We start from the raw sequence: 21,844 nt of genomic DNA, 5'->3' as shown, positions 1-21,844 counted from the left end.
CCCCCAGTTCCTTTTCAGTGAGGAGTTAGCCTCAGGTGCGCTGCAGAAGCGGTGTGCTGCAACACCTTGAATTGTTGAGGACTGGCTTTGTAACAGGGATTAAAACTGCAGAGCAGAAACCTGAGTCGGAATTGGTCTCCCTGGCTCTTACAGATGGAATTGGGTCTGGTTGCCTTGCCTGATCCTCGTACCTGCTGGGAAAATTGGGCTGTTTGTTGCTGGTACCAAGACGTACTAGTTATTTTGCCCAGACAAAATAACCCTATATACCAGTGACTTCTTTTGCTTCAGGAGGTTTCCAGAGGAAACGACATCTAATTCTCCTTGCATAGAAAAATTCTAGTTGTGAACTAGGCCATTGACGTGTTACCAACTGGAGAAATACTCAAAAATCTGACAGGGATGCAAATCTAGCATAGCGGTTTAGCGCTTATTTTTAGTCTCTCCAGTGGAACAAAACTGCGCAGCACAGCAGCGTGTGTCGTGTCAGAAAGTTGCCACAGCGCTGTGCGAAGCGGGGATGCAATTTTCAGAAGCGGATAAATATTTATGGAGCTTCTCCAGCCCAAAAGTATGTATTGCACAGCGTGAGACAGTCCTCCGTAGTTGAACTGACACCGGCGAGAAACAGGATAAAAGGACGAAGACGAGGGGAGCTCCGGGAGCAGGAGGCCGCCGACGAGGGACAGCTCTTCCGTTCGTGCCGGCGGCGGGAGGCAGAAAGCGAGAATTAAGGCAGCGCCGGGAGGTCAGCGCGGCCCGGCCGGCCTCCCCTCGCCTCCGGAGGACGGCGGCAAGCCTGGCGGAGAAGCCGTGGTGACATGGCGGAGGAAAAAGACGCCAGGCCACCTGCCTGGCCCGGCCCTGGAGTTGAGTCACAACCGCCAGCGCCGTGCGAAATTACGTTCAGCAGCCTCATAATCATCCAGCAGTAATTACGCCGGATTGTTTTAATCGCACGAAATTGTCTCGTGTTGCAATCGACGTTTATGCCGAACCGAGGGGGCGAGGCTGTTCAGTAAGGCCCGGCGCCGCGCTGCACGGGGCGGCCGCCTGCAGGTGCCAATCCTGACTGCGTTTTTTGGCCTTTTCTCCCCCAGCCCCGCCGACTCCAGAAACGAGCGAGATTTGAAAAAATATATATACGCGCACACGCACAGAAGTGTATGCAAAGGCGCGGGTGAGCTGGGCGCCGGCCCCTTTAAGGGGGCGGGGGGCGTGGCCGGCGCAGCGCCGACGTCATGGCGCGGGGTGTCGCTCTAGAGAATGCCCCCTCCCTCCCTCCCTTTCCAGATCTTTCTCGAACGCGCGTCGGTCTCAGCCGGGGCTGCCCGAGCCCTTCCGGAAAGTACCGAAGCCGGGGCCGGGGCCTCACGGATTCCCCGCCGGGCGTCCCAGCGCGCCTGCGCAGAGCCCGACTAACTGCCGGTTGGTGGCTGCCGCTCCGCAGTGGGGGAAGGGGGGGAGGGAGAGAGGAGACGGGCGAGGAGCCGGGTCGCCAGCAGGACGAGGTCGGTCGGCGGTGCCGCGGTAGTCGCAGGCCGGCGGGGAGCGGGAGGTACCCAAGCGCAGCCATGTCCGTGGTGGGCATCGACCTCGGCTTCCTGAACTGCTACATCGGCGTCGCGCGGAGCGGCGGCATCGAGACCATCGCTAACGAGTACAGCGACCGCTGCACCCCGTGAGTACCGGCGCCGGGCCGCTCCCGGCCCCCTCCCCCGGCCCCCTTCCCGGCCCCGGCCCGGCTGCCCCGAGGCGGCGGGGAGCGGGGCCCGGCGCTGCGGCGCGGGCGCAGCCGCCTGTTCCCCGGCGGGGCCTGGCCCTCCCCGCGGCCGCTCCGCTCGCGCCGCTAACGGCCCGGTGCCGGCCGGCGGCCCGGCTCCCTCGGCGGGAGCAGCGGGTTCCGGCAGCGGCTGAGGTCGCGGGATCCTTCAGGGGCCGGGGGTGGGGGGGCCGCTCTTGCCGGGCGAAAGCCCCTTTCTCGGTAACGAGACAAACGCTTTTGAGTTTGGGGCAGGAGGTTGCCCGAGAAACGCTTCCTCCGACCCCTTCCCCCTCCCCCCAAAAACTTGTGTCTCTTCCGTGTCCTTGAAATACCGCGCCGTGCGGGGGGATCCGCGCGGCTCTCGAGGCACAACGGACTTCTTCGCTTCAGCGTAGCCGAGGTCTCGGGGCGAGTGCTTGGGTTCCCCCAGTTCCTGCTGGAATGGTTGCCGGTGGTTGAAGCGATTTCACTCACAACTTTATGATGGAGCGGGGGTGAGACGGGAGGAGGAAGAGGACGACGTTGATTCACCTAGGAAACGGGGAAGTGGCGCGAGGAGTTCCCTCTCCTTAAACCTGTTCTTACTTGCACCGTGCCGCATCTGTTGGCTGTGCGATACCGAGGTTTCTGGCAAGGTGTGGGGGGGAAAGGGGGGGGGGGGGCAATGGGCTATGTTCGTGATGATGGGATACGCAAGAGTAGGTGGAGATTTTTCTCCTCTCTTTCTGTGGAATACGTCTAGGATTTTTGAGAGCTCCATCTGTGCGTAATTTTCAAGGAAGAATCAGGAATTCATCTAATACTCGTAAAATGCAAGTTTTGGGTGGTGCTTCCTTTTATAAAAGGAATTCATAGCTGACAATGGAAACTTGTTTTTGCTATGTGAGGCCATAGTACCTTTAGCGTTACTACCATTTCGGTCTTAAAGAAATGTAGATTTTTGTCTTGCTTTGTAAGTTTTAGAAAACTCCAAAGTGGAGTGCTAAAATGCATATTATCTATATTAATGAGAATACTCTTAAAACGCTCAGCACTGCTTAGAAAAATACTAGCTTTTCCTCGTACTCGGACCTTTCAGAAAGACATTATACTGTTGCGTGTTTTCTGAAAGCTGAAATTCTGAGACATTTAAAACTCTGTGCAAAGAACCTCCTGAAATTGTTGCGCAGAGAGTCCTCAGACAGCTGCAGTTTCCTTCCCCATTATGATGTCGAATGCTTCCAATTCCTAGCTCTTCTTGGAGTGAGTTCTTTGCAGTTATGCTTTGTGTAGGTTTCCATGTGTTTACTATCTCTGATGTTAACGTATATGAGTAACTGCTTTCAATAAATATACAAAAGGATTATGAAAGGAAGTTAAAGCACAGTTAGCAAGACAGCACCTTGGGTAAACACATAGTTAAAGGCATCAGGTACCTCACTTCAGGTGGCAGTTCTGGCTGTTTTCTCCTTTTGAAAGTATAGTATAGAAAAAGATTAAGAACTAGAAATTCTGTTGTCGTGAAATAAACCAAAAAAGTGAGTAAACTGTTATAGGTTTAATACTGTTGTGGGTAACTGTGCCTTATTTAGGGTGGGATTTGGGTGATGGTCTGAGTTACACCTGCTCTAGAGTTTGAGTTGAGTGTGTGTTGTATAGTGCAGCGTGAAAAATACCTGAACTAGCTCCGGACAAGCTAGTACGCTTTGGTGCACGGTGTGTTATTAAGATGCATAAGGATACTGGGTTAGGTCCTAAAGATAGGATAGCCCTGGCTGTGTCGTACAGGGCTAATTGCTCTTTCTGGGCAAGGCTGATTACCACAGCCAGCTTCTGGTTTTGGAGCTGATTCAGATGTCTATGCAACACTGCTGCGTACACTTCAGCGCTGGTGTAAGTATACTTTTGTGCTACAAACAAAGCGATGTGGACTTCTGGAGGGTAGTTTATTATCACGTGTTAGTAGAACGCTCTTCAAATTGTGAATCTGGTATCCTGGTTCTTAAAATATTGAAATGGAAGCCCCTGTGTTAGCTTTTTGACAGTGATCCTTTACTAGTATTTTCTGCAAACCTACATCCTGTGATCTGGGGCATGGGATTGCTAGCGTTTGCATAATGTATGTTATTTTTGAAGCTTTAGTACAAGTATGGTAGAAAGAAAGGAAAAATATTCTGCCAGTAAGCCATCTATTTCAGCAGAACTTCAGGTAGTTCTTAAGGTTTTTTAGTCTTTAGTATCTCTTTGGATGTTAACCAGCGCTTCAGTTTTTCCGAGTTGGGAGCTCCTGCCGGTCTGTTGCAAGCATTTCCAGTGACCCTGGGCAAATGACCCTTTCAACTGCTATATCTCACTAACATGGCTTTGTGGCAAAAAATGTTGCTTGATTGGCTCATAATTTTTTAATAACTGTTTTTTCCAAACCACAAGCAACTGCTGTAATTACAGACTGTTATTAAAAAGATGAGGTAGCATCTTCTCCAAAACAGTGTATGGAAAGGATTGAAATGCCTTCATGGTAGAGGGAGTTGCTGCCATTAGAAAAGTGTGTGCTGTTCAGAGCATCACTTAAAAGCAAGCCAGGGGACGGGAGGAGGAAGTCTGTTGTCTCACCTGATGTGTCTTGTCGTGGCAGATGTGGTTCCTAAAGGGCTGTCTTGGCTACAACTGTGAAGTCTAATTTAGAACCTAAGAGAGCACATCTTGGTCTTTGACTCTTCTTCCCAGGCCAGGGGGGAACCATGCCGTTGCGCGGGGACCTGAGTAAAATAAGAAAATGATGGCAGGAACTCTCTTACGGGCTGAGTAGTTTTCTGACTTGATGTTTCATGCTGTGTTATAGGTGTATTTGAAAGTACTACTGTCTCAGAGTCCAGAAAAGGCCTGGTATAATAGCATTAATGAGTTGTAATCATTATCCATAAAATAAGTGCCTTGTAAGCCAGCTGCAGCCTTTCTAATTTGCGGTTTTCTGGCACTTTTTTAAATTATTACAAAGAATAATTGGGAACAGTAATATTAAACAATATAAATACAAAATGTGTGCTGTTTATAAAAGGTGAACTATTTGTTTAAAATTGTAGTGCAATGCATTTTCTACTTTGTAAATGCAGGGAAGGTTCCACATGTTTAGTATGGTCTTTATAGCAGAAGAGGTTGCTAGATAATACTGTCAAACTACGCACAGTGCTGCCTTTGTGATGAAGATGGAGAGGCGGCAGGAAGCAAACTACTATAGTGACATTTATGCTTTCACTAAACAATTGAATTTTAACCTTATGAAATCTGGATCGTAGTTACTACTGCTGAATGATTTTAGGCAGAGCAGTTGCTTTTTAGGGAACCAGTTCAATTTCTCATCTGTAAAACAAAGGTGGCAATAGTAATTTACAAGGGGGAGGGAAGCCGCCATCATTGACAGTACTTGGAAATACAATGATTAGAAGATATGAAAACTAGAAAGCATACATTAATGTGTGTTTTGTTACTGGAAGAATAAATTCTTCTAGTTAATGTGTTCTTACTTAAGTTGCTGCCAAAAGAGTTAGCACTGAGGCTGTAGGTAGAGTTCTGTCCTTGGAGTTGTTGGGTATGTTTCTTGTAGGTTTTGTTGCTACTGGAAAAATGGCCAGCAATGAGTGCCCTGGATGCCCATGATTAGTGGGGTGGAGAGGCTGCTGAATGCAGCAGCAAGGTAGCCAGATGGTGGCTGTGAACGTTGGGCAGCTCTGTGCTGGGGTGAACAGTGTGCTCAGTGGGTAACCTGAATGTCTGTGAGAAGAAGCAAGCCCCAAGGGACCTTATGCTCCAGGGCTTGGCAAGCCTTGGTGAGTGGGAGCCGTTCCCAGACCATCTCCCCCTTCTGACTGTTTGTCATGCGTATCTGGTAGTCCTCAGTCCCATGAAGTTCTTGATACGCAGTTTGCAGAATTGAGCTCTTTGGCTATCTTGAGCTTAGAATTTTTTTTCTAAAGGTTGTCTATTGTTGTTGAAGATGCTTATAACGTGAATGTAGCTCTAGCGAGCTTCAGGGTCTTTAAGCTGAGAAAACCTGACTGGCCAAAGTCCGGTTTTTATAGTAAATGTCACAGGCTCTTTCAATTATGAGCTGTGGCCCTTCCCTTCATGATAAGATCTGTAGACTACATTAGTTTTTAAAGAATTCCTTAAATGTAATTATAAGGAAGAGAGTTGTGGTTGTTAGCTGTTTCTAAACTAATTTGCAAAGAACAAAAGAACTGGAAATCCACTGCAAGTTCTGGTGCCTCATATAATAATGTTGTTAAGTACAACATCCGTGTTCTGCTACTGTCATTTTTTTGGCTTAAGAGTACCATGGAAATACTTTGTGTTCTTTGAAGCTGAATTTCTTTTCTTCTTCTTTATTTAGAGCATGTATATCTTTAGGATCCAAGACCCGGGCCATAGGGAATGCAGCAAAGAGCCAGGTAAATGGATCAGAAAAACTCTGTTACTTCTCTGACTTCTCTCATGTTGAACTGTGGAAAGAATAGTAATGAATGACCTTGGTATTCCTCTCTTGTAGAGGAATTACTACTGTAAAATACACACTTAAAAATAGGTAACTTAAGTAGTAGTGTTCTCACTGTTTCAGTTCCCCAATATTGAAATTGAAACACTGTTTCTGCCTTGTTTTCTGTCATTTAAAATGGGGAGTGATTGAAAAATCGAGCCTCTTCCCTAGTTTTAAAAAAAAGTCTTTTCTTCTTGCCCGCTTGTCACAGCAATAATAAGAGTTCATGCTTAAATCTCATCTCAGGTGGGGGGAAGTATACTGTGCTTACATCTTAGAAAAGCTGAAACTGAAGTTGGAGAATGAAAGCCTAGAATATAGATATTGATTGTTGCTCATGAAGTGAAATGAATACACCTTAGTAATTTAGTGTCTTACCTCAGAAGTTCAGACGGCAGTAAAATTTCTCTCTAACTCTCTTGCCACCTGAGAAAACAAAGAATAAACCCCTTTGGGCGTCAAATACTTGAAATGACTAAGCAGAAGACTTCATAATGGCCAATATGAATTTAGAAAGCCTAAGGAGATGAGGTCTTACTGTCTTTTTCACATACATGCATCATGTTAGCATGCTGAGAGGAGGACTTCTTTCTCCTTAGCGGTACGTAGGTAACTGGAAATTGAATTAGCTGCTTTACCGAGTGGATGTAAAGGTAATGCCAGCCCACTGGTAATACTATGAGCACTCGGTATCTGGCAGAGGCTGTATCATTTTCTTTCTGAGAAACTTTACACGGCTTATCTGAGCTCAACCCCTGAGCTTTGCCGATGAAAAGGTGTCCTGTCAGTCATACTTTTCTCAGTGTGGTATTTAGACTAGTAAACTTGGTTTGTGCTGGAATAGATTACCCTGGAGTAACTGCTTTTAATAGCTTAACTATTACGTGTGTTAGGATTTTCTTGTTCTGGTCCTTTCTATCTTTAAAATACTTAAGGTGAAACACTGACTAAGGAATAGCTAGTTGTGAGGAGGTTTTATCTGCAGGCAGGATCTGAATTAAACCAGAACTTCAAAGGAAATGGAATGCTTAAATTGGTTCAAGTTTCATTTTAGGTTAATATAAGTAGTAGTTTCATTGTAGCGATGGTTGTCCGCAGCATCCAATGCGTAATGTAATATCAAAGACCACATACTATACCAGAAAGCTCCTTTTAAATAAAAGGTGCAGTGAAAATTGGCTACACGCTTGCTGATATTAAACAGGGAAGTGAAGTTGAGTTTTGTAATGGAGACTAAATTAAAAAAGTTATCCTGTGTGCCACATTTCTCCCCCCCCCCCTTGCTTTCCAATAAAGGTAGGTTGCTTGAAATAGGTCGCTAGTTAATGTATCAAGCTCAACCTTACAAGTCCCCTTCTGGATGGTCTTCTATACCCTGATGAACTGAAAATAAAATATGTTTTCCACAGATTGTCACAAATGTAAAAAATACATTACATGGCTTCAAAAAACTGCATGGAAGAGCATTTGAAGATCCTTACATACAAGCTGAAAGGGCCAAACTTCCCTATGAGCTTCAGAAGATGCCAAATGGCTCTGTAGGAGTAAAGGTGAGTTAGAGCTTTGTGCAGTATGTCTCTAGTGGTGAAGATTAGCGCTTAAGAGCTTTGTGTCACCTCCTACTTGAATTTACTTAAGTTTTCCTTAACTCTCTAAATCTATCCATGTCCCTTTTAAAAAGAAATGTCAGTTTAGCAGTACGATAATGCACCTTTTAGTTTTCCCAAAGCCTTCCTTAGCATAATTTGAAGTGAATGAATTATAGAGAAAAATGATTGGAAAGATCAGGATAATTTGATCTGCAGTATGTGCACATCTCTTACTAATAAGACAATGTAAAAAGGTATTGTGTTAAGTCCCCTGTACAGGGATGCTACAAAATGTTAATAGCTCTAACCTAAGAAAGGTCAAGTTTGGGTTTCATTCACCTTCGGTAAAATTTACTGTATAATAAGGTTCTCCTCTAAAGATGAGCGTTATTTTCCCTGCAGTAACATCTGCTCAAATCTTGTACTGACTTTTTTGCTTTGAGATGTCAGTTGAGCTTTCTTACGAATTTTATTGGCTTTCTGTACTTACTGCAGTACCTTATACCTTATATTACCAGATTACTTTCGAATAGATGTAGTTGTAGTGCATGATTATTTATCTTGGCTGAGTTTTAGGTCTTTTGGCCTCCAGAGACCAAATTTCAGGAAAAATGGATAAGGCTCTGAATATTTAACCTGAACAGGTTATTTATTCTTAATTTGCTTCCGAAATAAACGGTTTGCAACTGCTGTTCTCAAAATTCAGGCTTCCTGACTTCAGACTCCGTATGCATCTTCCATTAACATTTTAATATGGATCCAGAGTGCACTATTGAAGCTAATGTCCTATCATCCTCACTTACTGCACTTAGGGTTGCTTTGCCGAGGGGCTTTAGAGCACCCACAGGAAATTGCTCTTAATATGTAGACCTGCTCGTGCTGTGCCGTATTAACTGCCAACGTAAACATAGCCGTAGCTCTTCTCTCTGGGTTCCCTGCACAGGAGTGTTTGGGATTGCTAGCGAGACCCCAGTCAGACAGGAATTCAGGACAAGTAACCTCATGTGAACACTACAGGTGCAGGCTCAAAGATACACATGTGTTTGCTGGGCAGGACAGGACTGCTGGAGTTGCTTTGTTTGCTCCTGCCCCACCTCGTGTGCCTGAGTGACCCTTGAAGGAAACAAATGTTCCTTGTCTTTGTTCCAGAGTTTGGATTTTAACTCACGTCAGGAAGAACGTGATGCTACCTGTATTATGCTTTCTTCAATTAAAAAAAAAAAAAACTGTAGGATTTTGAGTAGTCCTCTGAAATAACTGAGGTGTCAAGGTTTCCCACAAACGAATGTTTAACCAAATTGAACTGTTGATGATGTGTTTAAGGAGCATGAATCCATAGCATCAATTGACATTGAGAGTTATCTGTGTCCATAGTCTGGTGTTAAACTTGGGTTTTATTGATCGAAACTACAAAGAAGTCCAAGCAGCACGTCTTAAGAGAAGAGATGACATACCTCTGAAAGGTTCTTTGATTTGTTGTGGGACTTTGGGGGCCTGGGGGTGCGCGCATGTGTGTGCGCCAATACCAAAACCCGTAGTCTTCAGGCTAGTTCTTGATGTGATAGCTTTTCAACTTCTGTTTAAAATCTTGGGCAAAGCCCTTGACTTGCCCACTGGTGCAGAGGTAAGTGCTTGTCAGTGCCAAATGACTTCCATTGGTGCTGAGAAAGCTTAAGTTGAGATGATTTATTACAGAATTGCTTTTTTTTTTTTTTTTTAGGTGAGATACCTAGATGAAGAGAGACCGTTTGCAATTGAGCAGATAACGGGAATGTTACTGGCCAAGCTCAAAGAGACGTCGGAAAGTGCTTTGAAGAAGCCAGTGGCAGACTGTGTGATTTCAGTAAGTTGTAACATATGTATTGCAATTCTGTTTAGAGATAATGTTGAACTTAACAATTTATGCCATGGTACAGTGGGAAGAGATACGAGTAGTAGATGAAAATCACTTATGAAAAAACAAAACCGCAAATGTGCGTTGCAATACACAGCTGTTAACTGCATACCTATTTATAACCAAACTGCCCGAAAAAGTAGGCCTTTATTCTAGTTTGTTCCGACTGATAATGTTTCTGTAATCGTGTGTCAGAAAATGAAAAATTCATTAAATAAGTGTTTTTGGACAGAAAATATTGCTCCTCAGACTGATCTGGAGTGGCTGACTTGGTGCTAGATAACTAGCCTGTTACAAACGGGAACTGGCCTATATGTGAGTGTATTGCCCTCGTATCTAGAGAACCTTCCCAAACCTATGTTAAATTCCTTTATGTAAGAGCTGAATGCTGTTGGGTGTTAGTGTAGATTGAGAGTTGCCTAAACCTCATGGCTCTGAGGGTCATACTACTAATTTCCAAAAAACTGGAACTACCCATATTTAAAAGCGTGAGTCTTTGTATGGTTGGTTTGGTTTATCTGTGGGGCTTCTTGCTTTGATAGTCTTCTCACCCATGAAAGAACTTAAGAGGTTTTGGTCCTGATACAAAATCCTAGATTCTCGTCTTCCATATTGTCTTTGTTTCCTTTTCCTGCTTCACTACTTTTTCTTGTTCTTGTGAGAACTCTGGGCGTGAACTATTTGGGTTATCCCCCCCTTTGTCAGATAGAGAGAGGGGACCTGGAAAGCTGTATATGTTAGAAATCTGCTTTGATCTTTTTTCTTGCTTTCTTACGGTGTACAAAGACACTTGCACAGAATACCTCCCATGCAAACAAGGAATCCTTGCTAATACACTGTATTGATAGCTAATGATAGATGAACTATGAATGTAGTTCTAAGACTTTAAGCGTCACAAATTTAAAAGGTGACAATTGATCGCAGCCAGTTTTAAGTGGCTACTTTGACTATTTTTGGTGGAACTGAATATTGTTACAGTGCAGTGCCAGCTTGCAGTGTGCATGGGATAACTAAAAATGATAAGAACATATGGTATAGCTTCAATCCAACACAGATCTGACACCACTGAATTCAGCTTGAACTATAACTTCGCGCAGTAGTACTCTGATAACTTATTTGTAGCCAAGAACTTGATTTTATACTATATGAATGTCTTCAGAGAAAACTTTCAAATGGTTTGGACTGGTAATGACTTCAAGAGCAAAGTCTCCCTAGAAGAATCTAAGGAGCAAGGGTTGTGGTGCTTAATCTAGTTTAAAACACTTGAGTCTGGCTTCGGTTAACAGTTCTGTTGCTTTGAAATTTAATTAAAACATGCATTAAAATGAATTATCTAGCTGTTCTACTCGGACTGACGTATTGATCTGAAGTTAACTTATTCCTGTGGTATTCAAACGTAAAGGATTGTTTAATGGGTACATCTGTTGTGATATCCTATATAATTTCTTGTAAACAGGTACCCAGTTTCTTCACTGATGCTGAGAGAAGGTCTGTAATGGCAGCTGCACAGATTGCAGGATTAAACTGTCTGAAGCTGATGAATGAAACTACAGCAGGTAAAAGGGCTATGTGCACAGAAATAGCCAGCAGTACATATAAATGTGTTGGTTATTCAGGCTATTTAATCTGTCAGGCTGATGACGTACCAGTGTTGCACAATGAGAAGTTTGGGAAAAGCTCTCCAAGCTGGAACTGCCCAGTCCTGCTTGGGAACTGGAAACAAAGCAACTCGGACAGTGGTGTGGTGTTCTCTGCTAATTCGACATGATGAGAGTTAATTTGTTAACTTGAGTGTGCAGCCACGTTAACATAGCTACTCTGCTTCTGGAGTGAAAGTTGGTATTTCTGCATCCCTCTCTGTGCTGTGGCATGGAGCTATCCTAGAAAGGCTTGAGCTAGCTTCAGAATTCTCTGCATGATAATCCAGCTGGGGTATGCACCTGACCTAAATTCTCAATTGTTGTATTAAATAATACCGTTGTACAGTATTTTTAGATTTAACCAGCTTTTTCCCTTCTGAAAGATAACAATAAGGACATCGTTTACAATATGTCTGTAGTGGTGTCTTTTAAGTGTGATGTTCCCCATGTTTTTGCTCTGTGGTGCGTTTCCAGGTGCACTTTCATTCCTATCCCTTTTTCATTTTATTTACAGTTAGCCGTTAATGCACATTTACTTTCCCCAGTTTGATGAAACAGTAATGTAACGTATTTTTTGCTTCCTGGAAGATGGGTGCGCTGGAGTAAAAATAAGTGGCATAGAAATATTAGCGAAATGCTTCTTAGTTACAAGCTAGTACTTACCTTGAAGTCCGATATATTTAAGAGGAATTCCAAAAGGTGTAATCCAAAGAATTTTAACTACTTTATTGTCATTGCGTTTTTATGGAGCTTTTTCTGAAAGTAGACCTGCTGACAATATTTAGAAATGACTCCAACTGTATGACTTTCCAAAACATCCAAATCAAACTGAGCATGAGTTTATGGGAGCGTGACTGTGGGTAAACGTGTGACAGACCTGCCATTTTCTGTAGCACTGGCATAACTGTCACTTGCATGAAGTAATTTGTTTATTGCAGTTTTCTGTTGCTGGAAAACCTTTAGGAAGTTTGAAAATGATGATTTATAAAGGGGAATTGAGTTTGCCTTCTGGCTGTGATGAATTGCTTCTAGGCTAGAGCATAAAAATAGGCTACGCTTCATGGGAACTGAAGTGGAACAGTTTAAACGAGTAACAGAGTGTTTCTTGACTTAAATTCTCTTTATTTTTACAGTGCCTCAGCCAGCTTTGTAAGAATCTTAAGATTTCAATGCCAATATTAAACTAGCCTTATAAACGTATTTCTTTGCCTCTTGAGTATGCTTGAATTTTGCAAGACTGAGCCAGACCGAAAATACTGAATGTAAGATGTTTAAAGGAGAGAGTTGTAGGCACAAGACTTGATCTGTATTAATAAAAACCAAAACATTGCTTTTTGTGAAAAGGCTATCCCCATGTTAACTTGGCTGCAAGTAGAGCTGAAATGTAAGGTGATAGCTTTAGCGTTAAACTTTTACTTGGTGTTCGTTTTCTCTATGGACAGTGAAAAATTTGTTTTCAGCAAGTTGATTTTGCTTGTGATAAGCTCCTTTATATATGAACAATAATTCTCAAGCTTAAGAAATGGTCTGATAAGTACTGTATCTAAGAATTTAAACTGAAGGAGCAACTATGATACTTAATCAGAGTTAGCACTTTGGAGACGCACAGCATGAGTGCAGCACGCTGTTTATGTTGGAAAGAGATATTAGGTTATACGGAATATTTAAATGTTAATTATATGATTGAACATGAGATAATTGAGTAAAACTAAATGGAACAGTAAGAAATGAAAATCCAATCTAAAACCTGTGACTCTTTGCATTCTTATGTTCACTTTGAGCAGAGTAGTGGAGGTACCTAGAAAGAATAAACATAGTAAGCAGCATGGTTCTCTTTGTTTTGCTTTCATCATGTTTTCTGCTTGCACACAGCTTCCTCTTAATTTACATCAGCAATTTCCCTATGTTCTTTTTTCAGTTGCACTAGCCTATGGAATATACAAGCAAGATCTGCCAACCTTGGAAGAGAAGCCAAGAAATGTGGTCTTTGTAGATATGGGACATTCTGCATATCAAGTTTCAATTTGTGCTTTTAACAAGGGAAAACTAAAGGTAACTTTCTGAGCTATACGCTAAAACTTTATTGAATGATACTTAAAACATTGTTCTGGGAAATGATTTTTTTTTTTTTAAGACTAGTAAATGCCTGTAGCAAATGTTTTTAAAACGCTGTATACCAAAGCTTTCTGATGTTTTTGGCAATTTTGCCAAAACGATTTCTGTAAAGTGCAGAAGTGAAGTATCCCAGTGTTCTGAAAACAGCTAAGCATATGTGTGCTGTTTGTGCTCTATTGTCACACTGAAATGGATATTTGTATTTTCTGCTAATCTCATAATCTTTGTAGTCATGCAGCTGCCGCCTTCAGTATGATGGGAAATTGTTGAACTGCCTTGAGGATTATTGTTGTATGATGATGTTTGTGTGTGTGTGGTTTTTTTTTTTTTTTTTTTCCCCCCCCCCCCCATGCCATGTATTGGATTAAGATGTAGATTAAGACCTAAATATGTCAAATACAACTGAATGATCTTCACTTTCAAGTTCTGAGACTGTCATTTTTAAGTTTGGGATAGTGGTGGCTGAGGGTTTTTGTGAATTTGTCTTTGCTAGCAAAATGCAATCACCCAAAGTTATATGGAAGGTGAAACCTTTGTTTTTCACTTAAAACACAGAACTAGTAATAGCATGACAAGATAACTATCCCAGTCTGCTGCTGCTTTAGTGAGCTAGCAAATTGTGTAGGGGCCACAGCGTGGTAGAAGTAACGTGGTGAAGGTGTGTGTGGGAGGAGTGGGGTTCTTCTGTTAGGTGAGTTTTTTGCGGGATGGTTTCGTTTTGGTTTGGTTTTTTTGGTAAGAATTAAGTTTGAGGGGGGAAGCATTATCTTTTTATTTAAAGTTGCTCTACCAGGTGGCTGCGCAGTAGTAAAGAAAGGTGAGAAAATCGCTAAGGATTTTGCCATATCAAACTTGTTTTGAAAGGTGTTAACTTTTAAAACCATGCTCTATGTGAAAGCTGTCCCTACATCTAAAACATTAAGTCTAATAACTTTTGATCTTTGTTCTTTCACTTCTGCATAGGTCTTGGCCACTACGTTTGACCCTTTCTTAGGTGGTAGGAATTTTGATGAGGCTTTGGTAGACTACTTCTCTGAAGAATTCAGGACAAAATACAAACTGAATGTAAAAGAGAATCCCCGAGCACTGCTGCGATTGTATCAGGAATGTGAAAAACTAAAGAAGCTTATGAGTGCAAATGCTTCTGATCTGCCACTCAATATTGAGTGTTTCATGAATGACCTTGATGTCTCCAGTAAGATGAACAGGTACTGTGCGTTACTTTCCCTGAAGTGCGGTCTGTAAGTTGACTTGAAATATGAGACTTTTTTTTTTCCCCCCCATTTCTGCAGGGCTCAGTTTGAACAATTGTGTGCTGCCCTTCTGTCCAGAGTGGAACCTCCTCTAAGGGCAGCCATGGATCAAGCTAGTAAGTAGAAGTTAATAAGGGTATTACTTTTTTGGCTCAAGAAAGTAACTGGTGATACAGTTATCCTAGATCTCTCTAATGATTATCTTTTAATATATTTTGTATTTATTAGAATTGCAAAGCTAAGTACTGAAAAGTTAAATGTAAGTTCCGTTCATATGCTTCTCATGTATGCATGATCTCATTTCTGCCTTATTTAGTGCACAAATCACTATGCAACCCTGGTTTATTGACCCTCGTTCACCCTATGTAATGGAAGAGGTTGGCCTTCTGAAAGCTTATTTCTTCTCACCTTAAACGTGATAGCAAAACTGTCATTCTTTGCCTCAACATTTTTCAAGTATCTGGCCCACCTGTTCCCTATGTGATAAATACATGTCCTCACTGCTCTGAGAATTTGGCAATAGATACTTGAAATGAATTACTTGAAGCACGTGCAAATAACTTTTTTGTCCTTTCTTTGTCTAATACGATGTGAAGAAGAGAAACAGGCTTTCACAAGGACAGGAAAAAGCTTACCTTGAATGTCAAGCCTCTTCAGCTAAACAAAAAGGAAAAAGTCTCCTTAGTCAGTTGCCTAGATCAGTAATGAAAGTAAGACCTTGGACAGTGACCTACTACAGCAAAACTGTACAAAGACTGACAGTTGTTTGAGGTCACTTTATGCACGTATCATGAATCCAGAATTAAAGTTACCCTGCAAGCACAGTCTTAATACTTATCATATTTTTAATTAGAAGCTTTGTTTTTCTGTATTGTATTGACAAGCAAAGTTCAATTGAACATGAGATGCATCTTGTTTTATTTTACCCTTGTTTGGGAGGGATGTGGTGGTGTCCAGTGGTACAGGGTTGCCTAAGAGAACCCTATTATACACGCGTAGGCTTATGCACACCATAAAGGGGATGCACATGGATAATGCCCTGTGAAGAACAGCTGTCATGAAGTGGCCCCTATTTGGATTCTTGCCTTCTGCATTTCCAGAATTGTGCGACTAGAAAATTTTATAGCTTGCAGAAGGAACAAAGGTATTTGAGTAGACTTATGTTACTACAAAGCTTTTTTAAAAAAAGTTTTTAAAGATCTTGTTGGCCTCTGATTATATTCATTGCTTGTCGCAGTGTCTAGATAATAAGGGGCCTCAATCTTCTTGGTTGTCCAAAGACAGCTTTTTGATATCCTGATGATAACCAAAGACTGCTTTTTTCTAGGACTTCAGCGTGAAGATATCTACAGTATAGAAATCGTAGGTGGGGCCACTAGAATCCCAGCAGTGAAGGAACAAATCTCTAACTTCTTCTGTAAAGAAATCAGCACCACACTGAATGCTGATGAAGCTGTTGCAAGAGGTTGTGCCTTGCAGGTATAGTTATTAAAATTCAGCTTTGCTATTACTTATTTAACATGATGTACCGCTGAAATACAGCGAACCGAAAGCAAAAGCTACTACAGTTGAAACAAGGTGTAAGGTCTTACTTGCTCTTTGAACAGTTGGTCACAGCGTAAGAAACTACATTTGGTAACTTGGTACTGAGTGATGTGAGAAGGATGGACTTGTAGAGACCCGTTAACCTTGAAAACGCTCACTGCTCTATGGTGGTTTGAAAGCTTTCTTTGTATCTTTGCTGGCAGCTGCTAGCAAAGTAGTGTCTGTTACCGTACCTTAATCTAAGTAAGTTATTCAGCTCGGATAATTTGATTGACTTTCTACAAATAGTAGGGAATTTCTGTTTAAAAATTCTGTGATGAGCAGGACCTCCATGTGACCTGTGGAATTTGTAGCCTTTTTGCACTTGCATATTATTGTATTTATTATTTATTTAACTGCATGTATGTAATAAAACTCTAATCTTTCTTTTCTAGTGTGCAATTCTTTCCCCAGCTTTTAAAGTGCGTGAATTCTCCATCACAGATGTTGTTCCTTATTCAATAACATTAAGGTGGAAATCATCTTACGAGGAAGGAACAGGGTAAGCTGTATGGTGTTTAGTAAAAAGTGTGTGCGTGTCTGTGTATATATGCCTTCAAACTCTGAAGTTGTTTATCCACTTGAGCAGTTTCCACTTTTCTTTTGTATTATACCTTTTCGTTTCCAATTACTGCTCTAGTCATTGGGAGTATATTTAAAATACTTCATTGTGAACTTCCTTTAAATTTTGAGAAGTGTGGCATAAAATGCGTGGTCTGGCTTTGAGACCTACAGTTCTTCATCCTGGAACTCTTGTCATAGCTCACCTAAAAAGTCAGCTTAAATTATTTAGCTGCTTGTTAACATGGATGCTGATCATCAACATAACATGATGGATAATCAAAGTCAAGTTACGCTCAGTGGTTTAACTTTATTCAATGTTTTACTACTTCAGGGAATGTGAGGTCTTCAGTAAGAACCATGCTGCTCCGTTCTCAAAAGTAATTACTTTTCACAAGAAAGAGCCTTTTGATTTGGAAGCTTACTACACCCATCCTCATGAAGTGCCTTATCCTGATTCCAGAATAGGTAAGAACTTGTGAATAAAACCCCAACTGAACTTTCATGAACGGCTTGCTTGTGGGAAATGTTAAATATAAAACCTATTTAGAAGAGGTTTTATCTCTATTTCGTAGGTTATAGAAAAGCCCAAGTTCTTATTAGAAAGGCTTGGCCCAATCTCCAGTGTTGGGATGCAGTGATAAAACGGTATCAGTGTCGTCTTATGGTAGTTTCTAGAAAATTTACTTCATTCTATATCTGTGTTCGCTGTTTTTGAATGCTTTAAGAAACCAGGCACAAAGAGTTCAGCGCTCTACTGTGCGGTTCTTTCAACCTCTGTAAAATGAATCAGGATCTGATACGCAGGCCAACGTGGATTTTCAGAGAAATTGGATCAAAGGAGCTGTTAACGCTAGATAATTATCTGTGTAGACAGGTATCTGTCTCGTCTCTTTCTGCTACTCTCAGAACATACAAGATAGGCATTTCTTGAACTTAAGCATCTGTAGTAGAGTCTAAAGTATTAGATGGGGTGAATAGTTTCCTGATATCTGATAGTGCCTTACTTAAAATTAGTAGTAGAATTCTCAGGGTGTTTAAATAAAATTACTAGGTATTAGTTTCTGATATAACCTTGGTGGGTATTTCCTGTTTATCTATTTCTAAGATGTCGGTCTTGTTTAGGAAGAAACATTCTCCTTTCATGTGCATGGTCTACATCGCTTTCACTCAAATTTGCGACAGGTGTCAGAATGGGTTATCAGCCTCATTGCTTCCAGAAGCCCTGGTAAACAGACTGTTCAGTCTCGAAGATGTGCAGTACATCTGTGTTAGGCTGTCTTATTTCTTAGATGAGCGTTCAAATTCAGACCTTCCAGGGGAGAGCAGGACTACTGCTGTACTTGCACGTGTGTTACGTGTGGGACCAGTAGGACTCTAAGGATGTGCCTGCCATTCAGTAATGGAGTATAAAAGATGTGTTGTGTTGCTGAAACAGCTGTCTTTGATGTAGACCTTAATATTTCTTTGTATTCTCTGCACAGCACAGCCAAACATACTAAACTATTACTGCATAGCCTTCATTAATGTGTCTGCTGAAAAGCTTAAAGTAACAGGTTTAGATCGCGTTCTGTATAAATTTGCGTAGTCTTACTCTGCAGAGCTGCAATTTGCAGTTACGATCTAAAGGCTCTTTGTGAAGCAGTATCAGTGGAAGCGATGTTAGTTTGACCTGTTTCTGTCAGAGTGGCAAAATAACTGTTTACCGGGCCTTCTGTTCTCTTAAAATCGTTTAAACTCTTCTAGTGCTAGCTGGAATGCTCCAGGGATATTCAGATAGGATACAGACAACATACATGCGTGTTTTTTTGGTTTTTTGGTGTTTTTTTTTTTAAAACAACTCAGTTCAGTGTGACTTTTTCTGTTTTAAGCGAAAGATCCTAGTAACGTGTGGGGCTTTTTCTAATGAACTGTAGAAAGCAAAAGCATCCTATGCCTGTATAAATTAATCAGTAGTGATTGGGAAACCATGTTTTGATTTCTCTAGCCTCAGCTTACGTTGTAGAACTGACAATTAAGTGTACAGTGTGTATCAAAGCAGGAAGCTTCCAAGTAGAGATAACTTAAAGTACATGAAGCCATTATTTAAATTAACACACTTGTAAGGGAGGAAGCTAACACACTTGTACTGCACTCCATGAAGTGCAGTATCCTTTTTGCTGCCTTTTTTTGAGCAATAGTTTAACCATCTTTTCAACTTTTCAAGGGCGTTTCACTATTCAAAATGTTGTTCCCCAACATGATGGTGACAATTCCAAAGTGAAGGTAAAAGTGCGTGTCAACATCCATGGCCTTTTCAGTGTGGCTAATGCTTCAGTAATAGAGAAGCAGAACGTAGAAGGAGATCACAGTGACACACCTATGGACACTGAATCATCGAATAAGCTCCACGGCAAAGAGGATGAGCTGGTATGTAAACTTGTAAATATCTACACTCCTTGTAATTCTGAAAAGAGCCAATAATTGGAGATTAAATCATAGTGTATAGCTTTTCAAAATTACCACTTCTCCACCCTTGAATTACTTCTTCACAGACATAAAGGAATGTATTACATAACTGTGTGTATTATTAAAGTACTGATGGTGTGGATGTAAGAGCAAAAAGAGTATAAAAACTGAAAGATTCTGAAGAGTTGTTTTATTGTTCTTTACCGGTCTCTGTGCTAATCTTAGCTACCGAATGGGAACATATTTAATGAGATTTGCAACACATTTTCTTTGGGGGGAGGGGGAAGGTATTTTGGAATGATGCATGGAAAGACTTGTTCTTCGTGAACAGTGTTTCGCTTAAATACTTCAGTACTGTTCTTACAAATTGGCCTGTAAGACTACAGTGGAGGAAATGCTTGAAACAAATGTGCAACAACTTTGTTATTAAAACTGAGAATTTAGCATTTTGTATTACCTGAGCACGCTGGCCAGTATTTACATAAATGCTGTAGATTGGTCACATCAGCTCATGGTATTCTGTCCGTCGGCTCTCCCATGTTAGAGCAAGGAGGGTCAGCTGCCTTGATGATGTGTTACCTCCTAAAAGCAGGTGGCCAAGTCTCAAGGTGCAGCAGTTACATTGCAGAGCTGAGGACAGGGCAGCAGGGAGTGGTTTGTAGCTGGAAGAGGCACCCGAAGGCGGCCTCAGCAGCTGTTCTTGTTTGCTTGTGCCCTTCTATAGCTTGGGATTTCGGTTACCTCACAGCCACACAGAGGAGAGAAGAAAGTATAGAGAAAAAGAGCAGAGAACAAAGCAGGAGGCAAGTTGCTGCTTGCCACTCCTGCTGTCTCTTGAGATTGCAAGCTGCTCAGCAGAGGGACTAGTTTAAGAGGCTGTTGAAGGCACTGAGGGAGTGTTCTGTTGCTGAGTAACTTCAGGCAGAAAGCAAAACACTAGTTTTATGGGGGGGGGGGCAGCTTTTTCTGCCTCAGTTAAGTATTACTACAGGAGTCGGAACGTGGTTGCACGACAAGTGTTACATACGTAAGCAAGCACCTTAAAAATTGCACTGTTTTCAAGGACTTTCAAGGGTGACCTGGTACTTTAAATACCAAACAATGCTATTCTTTGCGGGCAAGTCTTTTGCATCTGATACTTGTATATAAATGAAACAGCTGAAAGTGACGTGGCTGACACTTTGTTTAATCAGTGTACTGCATGTGGAGTTTCCTAGGAATAGTACACTGTGTTCAGTATCAGTACAAGAGTAACCGCTTCCATCCTCAGGCTTTCTGTTTATATGTAGTACTTCTGTTCATCCTAATAAATCTTCTGTTTTACAATGGTGCTTGTCAGCAGTTATCTTTCATTATTGAGGATGATACCCTTGACTCTGAGGAGGAGGTTTGTGGTGTATATATATATATATATATTTTTTTTTCCCCTCTAGCTTTTTTTTCTTGTAGAAAAAACTTCCTTACAGTTGTTGCTTTTTCTGTGTGAACAGTAAGAACAGTAAATGAGGATTTCCGCCCTTCCTCCCCAGTCCGAAAAGCTTAAATCTGGCAAAAGTAGCTTGCTTTAACTTCTGTGGTTAAAGACTTGCTGAATCAATTAACGTGCCTAGCCTGCAACAGCTGTAGGCCGTGTGCCAGTGCTGGAGTTTGCACAGAACTCTTTAAATGCATAATTCCTTATATTTTCCAGAAATAACAGTAAATTATTTCACATGCATATGTAGTTTGTGAATCTCAGAGTCTTAATTCCTTGTCTTGGAAGTAAGAGTTGACCTTTCAAACCTTAGCTGCAGTTCCCTGTTGATCCGCTGGTTAATCTAGGTGTCTGAATATTGGAGTCATCCTGAAACTTTGAGACTCTGACCCATATCCTGTCATGAAAGGTATTTGTGAAGACAACAGCTAGTCACTTGATCCAGTTTAGTACAATTTCTCTGATAAATATGGTGATGTCACTGAGGCCCTCCAATTTAGAGTAAGATGTAGGTAAAGTACAGATAAGTTTAAGTGAAACACAGTCTTAATTTGGAGTGGCAGAGGAAGGCAATTGGTTACGTACTCTAAAGCCTACCTCAGAAATTAGTTTTCATGGACATGTGATGCAGATGCACTTGAAGCAGTGTGCAATCACAGTTCTGGCTGTTCCATAGAGAACTTGTTTGTTTTTGCCTGTGTCAGTGTTGTGTTTCTAGAATGTTCTTTACATACGTTTTAGATGTATTTATCTTTAAATTAAACTGGAGGGAGTATTCACTGGGCTTAGTGTAATTCCGCTCTAGGGAACAGAAGATAAATTCTAATTATTTCAAAGGGAACAGGCCGAATACAATCTCCATTTAAGTTGAGAAAGATGTGAATATAATGCTGTATCCAAATAGCTGTCTAAGCGTGGTGAATCGAAACCTTTCTAAGACTGAATTGTCCGTACGTTATCTGTAATCTGTCAGAGCTGAGTTCAGTCACAAATATTACAGCAAAGCTA

The 21,844-nt window shown here is 41.5% G+C and overlaps 1 protein-coding gene across 1 annotated transcript in view; it reads left to right on the top strand.

Moving 5' to 3' along the window:
* Positions 1-1,226: 1,226 nt before the first annotated feature.
* HSPA4L (heat shock protein family A (Hsp70) member 4 like) overlaps positions 1,227-21,844 on the top strand; it is a 31,208-nt gene continuing 10,590 nt past the window's right edge. Inside the window, exons 1-12 of the mRNA XM_068941607.1 lie at positions 1,227-1,681; positions 6,135-6,192; positions 7,688-7,828; positions 9,588-9,710; positions 11,218-11,317; positions 13,320-13,453; positions 14,480-14,724; positions 14,809-14,885; positions 16,097-16,248; positions 16,749-16,855; positions 17,249-17,382; positions 19,121-19,323. Of these exons, the coding sequence (XP_068797708.1) occupies positions 1,242-1,681; positions 6,135-6,192; positions 7,688-7,828; positions 9,588-9,710; positions 11,218-11,317; positions 13,320-13,453; positions 14,480-14,724; positions 14,809-14,885; positions 16,097-16,248; positions 16,749-16,855; positions 17,249-17,382; positions 19,121-19,323 (1,914 nt within the window). The 5' untranslated portion in view covers positions 1,227-1,241. The remainder of the gene's footprint in view (positions 1,682-6,134; positions 6,193-7,687; positions 7,829-9,587; positions 9,711-11,217; positions 11,318-13,319; positions 13,454-14,479; positions 14,725-14,808; positions 14,886-16,096; positions 16,249-16,748; positions 16,856-17,248; positions 17,383-19,120; positions 19,324-21,844) is intronic.

Source organism: Struthio camelus, chromosome 4, assembly GCF_040807025.1.
Source record: "Struthio camelus isolate bStrCam1 chromosome 4, bStrCam1.hap1, whole genome shotgun sequence".
Taxonomy (NCBI): domain Eukaryota; kingdom Metazoa; phylum Chordata; class Aves; order Struthioniformes; family Struthionidae; genus Struthio; species Struthio camelus.
Note: the sequence above shows the minus strand (reverse complement) of the source record. Positions and strands in the feature narration are given on the sequence as shown.